At 57.0% G+C, this 4,290-nt stretch overlaps 1 protein-coding gene across 1 annotated transcript in view; it reads right to left on the reverse strand.

The window, feature by feature from the left end:
• Nucleotides 1–121: 121 nt before the first annotated feature.
• Nucleotides 122–4,290, reverse strand: part of KLHDC10 (kelch domain containing 10) — a 34,199-nt gene continuing 30,030 nt past the window's right edge. Inside the window, exon 5 of the mRNA XM_017839234.1 lies at nt 122–3,678. Coding sequence (XP_017694723.1) covers nt 3,402–3,678 — 277 coding nt within the window. The 3' untranslated portion in view covers nt 122–3,401. The remainder of the gene's footprint in view (nt 3,679–4,290) is intronic.

Genomic DNA, 4,290 nt, shown 5'->3' on the forward strand with positions numbered 1-4,290 from the left:
TTCCCTGTGTCCTGTCCCTCCAGGCCTTGTCCCCAGTCCCTCTCCAGCTCTCCTGGAGCCCCTTTAGGCCCTGGAAGGAGCTCCAAGGAGTCTTCTCCAGGGGAACATTCCCAGCTCTCCCAGCCTGGATTTCAAACCCCCAGGGAGCAGCCCCAGCCCCTCTCCTGGCTCCTGATCCCACCTCACTCCCGGCTTTTCCCAAGGCCTTTGGGAGGCTGCCGAGCAGGGTCCGGGGGGATGCTCCAGGTGGTGTTCCCAGGCTGGGAATGTTTCCCTCCGGGAGCGGGAAGTGGTGGGATGAGGGGACGGGACAAAGCCGGGCCTTGGGCTGGTTCATTACCAGAGCTTTAAACCCGATCCCAAGCCCTGGCAGATCCCAGGACACAGGTAAGGAGGCTCCTGTGCCCCTCCCTCTCCAGCTCCATGGGGATCCAAACCGGGAATGACAGCGCTGCTCATGGGAATGTTGGGCTCTGGAATGTCCTGGGATCCCCCCGGGATTCCCGGGAGCAGCAGCTCCTTAGGGATTAATGAAACTGCTTTGTTTTCCCAGCTTGGACAATCCTGGCACCGGCATGGATGGTCTGGGAGGATTCCTGGGGAGGGATGGGAAAGGGTGGGATGTGGGAGAACCTGCTCAGTGCCGTGGGATTGAGGGAAACAGGGAATTCCTGGGCTTTCCCTGTGTCCTGTCCCCATCCCAGGCCCCGCAGTGGCTGCTCCCATCTCCTCTCCATTGCTGCTGGATCCTTTCCCTTAGGGAATTGTAATCCAAGCTTTTCTCCTTCCCCAAGGCCCCCCTGCAGAATCCCAGCAGGAATCCCAGCAAACCCTCCACTGGGAGCTTAAAACAAGTCCCCTTTTTCAGGAAGAGCAGCCTCTGAGATCCCCTCGTGCTCCAGCCACCCCTGGGTGCTGGAATGGGAGAAATCCCTGGAAATCCAGCAGTGGGTGAGGCCTTTACCCAATTTATCGGATCCCTGGGTGTTTATTCCGTGGTTTTCCCGGTGGGAGCAGCTCCAGGCTGTGGGTGGAGGGTCCCCCAAGGATGCTGGACACCCCGGTGAGTCTCCCCTTCTCCAGGCTGGACAATCCCAGTGCCCTCAGACATTCCTTGGATGGCCCTTCCAGACCCTTCCCTGCCCTCAGGGAGCCGACAGCTCCTTCCCAAGTTGGAAAACTTGGCATTCCTTGGAGCCCCGTGTCCCAGGAAGATGCTGGAGAGCCCTGGGATGACGATGGAGCCCCGTGGAACCCCCTCAGTGCCCGGTGCCAACCTGGTGTCCCCCCATTCCCGGGAATTCTCTGTTCCCAGCCCCTGAGCCTGTTGCTCCCACCCCCCAGGGTGTGTTTATCCAGCTGTATCCTGGACAGCTTTTCCAGGAGAATCCTGGGAGAGGCAGTACCACAGACTGCACCTGCTGGCTTTCCTGGACCAGCCAGGGGGGTTTCCCTGTCCCAGAAGGAAATCAGTGGGATAAGCAGGAATTTCCCCTCCCCACCCTGTGCTGGCTGTTGTCCCTCCAGGGGCTTTCCAATACTTCCTGGAATAATCTTTTCCATGATTTTACCAGGCCTGGATTTTCCAGGCTCCTCCTCCTTGCCCTTCCTGAAATTCCCCACCTTCCAGCCAGCTGGGACCTCTCCAGATTCCCAAAAATCACGGAGAGAGGGGCTTTGCTTTCCTCCCTCAGAGGAAAAGCTCCGGAGTTTTCCGGAGCAAGGAAGGAGCCTCAGGAAGCTGCTGGCTCACAGATATCCAGGCTTGGATGGTCCTGGGAACGGTGGGAGATGCTCCTGGAAGGGGAGAACCAGCACAGGGATGAGTGGGATGCTCCAGGAAAAAGGTCCTGGCAGGACCGGGAAGGCAAAGGTGGATGTTCAGGATGGAAGGATCCCAAAGCAGGAACCCTTCCCAGAGCTGCCAGGAGGGGCTGGATCCAGCTCCAGAGCCAGGAGCAGCGGGATCTGCAGCCAGGGAGGCTGGGAAAGGGGTTGGAACAACACCATGAAGGTTGGGAAAGACCTCCAAGGTCCAAAATCTCCCAATTCCAAGGGACAGAGCCAAGGACTCTGTTGCTCCAAAGCACCCCGGGAAGCCTCAGCTTCGATTTCCCTGAGCCTTGGAGGGGAAAAAAAAACAGGAAGTGAAGGTGGAGAAGGAGGAAAACCCTCGCCCAGGCCCAGGGGAAGGTGAGTTTTTTGGGATGGTGAGTTTTGTGGGATGGTGAGTTTTTCGGGATGGCAGCGACGGCAGCAGGCAGGGCCTCGGGATCGACGCCGCGGAGACGCCGCTCCGGTTTATTGGGATGGGAATGCAGCCTCTGGAAAGGGAACTAAAAGCCCAGTTTGGAGCTGGAAGCCCGGCCCTGGGTGAGCGGGAAAAGCTGATGTTTAAAAGAAAAGGCACTTAAAAAAATGGGCTGAGACGGAAAAGGAAGGATTCAGCAGGAATTCCAGTGGCCGCTGGAAGGGCTCCGGAGCCGAACTGAAGGGACAGAGCACGGAGCCCCTCCTTCCCTGCTCCCTTGGATCCCTCTCCCTGCCCTTTTCCCCCGGCATTTCCTGGGCCTTTCCACGCTTAAAACTGGTTTTAAAGGGAGCAGGGACGGCGGTGACAGGAGGAAAAGGGCCGGGAATGATGTGTGGGAAGAAGGGAAAGCGGAAAAGTCGGGAGAGGCCGAGAGCCGGGGGGGGGGTTGGAGCCCGAAATCCACGGGGTGAGTTTTCCTGGGGCTCATTCCATGAGCAGGAAAGGTTAAAACAGCCTCAGGCAAAGCTTCTCCCTCCCCCCTCCCTGTTCAGCTGCCCTGGAGCGGCAGCTTTTCCCTCTGGTTTTCCAAGGAAACCTCTCAAGGAGGGGCAGGGGGGTTGTTTCCAAGCGCTGCTCTGGGGAAAGCTGCGGGAATACGGCCCGGGAAAGACGTGCAAAAAGCAGGAGGGACTGTTGGGAATTGTTGGGATGGGAGAGGGGGAGCTCAGGAGGGACTGTTGGGATGGGGGAGGGGGAGCTCAGTTGGGAAGGAGGGATGAGTTATCCCGGGAAAAGAGCAGCTGGGGGTGGTTGTGCGGCGACTGTTCCTCGTCAGTCAGTGCGGGCGGACATTCCTTAATTAGCTCCCTAATTAATCCCAGCAGCGGGATGGTTGGATGAGTCCCAGGGAAGGTTTTGGGATCTGGGAGCTCCATAAATAAAAAGGGGATTTCTGTTTGTCTCTCTGTCTGTTTGTTTTCCCAACGGCTCCGAAGGTCCCGGAAGGCGGCGCCGGATCTGCGGGATGAGGCTCCGGGCGGGCGCTCCCGGCGTTCCCACCGATCCAGGGTGTCCATAAATAAGGCTGGGAAGGGGGTTCTGCGGCACAGGGAATCTCGCGGGGGGGGGTGAGGGAGGAGCAGATCCCTCATTTTAGCCGCTCCACCAGTCCCTGGGTGAGTCCGAGGTGCAGGAGCTGAGGCCGGGACAGGGTGGCCAAGTGGGGGAAATATTCCAGGAGCTTTTCCCAGCACAGTTCCAGCAGGCTGGGAACCACCAGCCACAGCTTGAAGAGGGAGCCAGTCCGTTTGTTCTCGTGGATGTTCACCACCCCTCCGTGCACGTACATGCAGCCGGCCTGCGGGAACACGGACACGGAATTACGGCCCGGGAAAAACGGGAGCGCTCCCACCCCAACATTCCAGCTGAGGGGTGGGACAAAGGGTCGAGAAACCACAGCCAGGAAAAGCAGGAGCTGGCCGTGGAGTTGCTCTGGATTTTGGGTGAGTTCCACTCCAAAAATTCCATTAAAATGGAATGGGACAAGGTGTTAATAAATTAGGATAGAGCCCGGATGGGAAGAGAAGGAATTACACAGGGATAGCACAGCCAGGAAAACCAGGAGCTGCTCTGGAGTGTGGGGGAGTTCCACCCCAAAAATTCCATCAAAATGAAGTGGGACAGAGTGTTACCGAATTACTCAAAAACCTGGATGGGAAAAGAGGGAATTACACAGGGATAACACAGCCAGGAAAACCAGGATTTGCTCTGGATTCCGGGGGAGTTCCACCCCAAAAATTCCATTAAAATGGAATGGGACAAAGGGTTAATAAATTACTGTAGAGGTTGGATGGGAAAAGAGGGAATTACACATGGATAGCACAGCCAGGAAAAGCAGGATCTGGCTGTGGAGTTGCTCTGGATTTTGGGTGATTTCCACCCCAAAAAATCCATTTTGGAATTTTGGGATTTAGGGACAAAGTGTTATTAAATTACTGTGGAGTCTAAATGGGAAGAGAGGGAATTACAGAGGGATA

Source organism: Lepidothrix coronata, unplaced genomic scaffold (assembly GCF_001604755.1).
Source record: "Lepidothrix coronata isolate B3197 unplaced genomic scaffold, Lepidothrix_coronata-1.0 Scaffold389, whole genome shotgun sequence".
Lineage (NCBI taxonomy): Eukaryota > Metazoa > Chordata > Aves > Passeriformes > Pipridae > Lepidothrix > Lepidothrix coronata.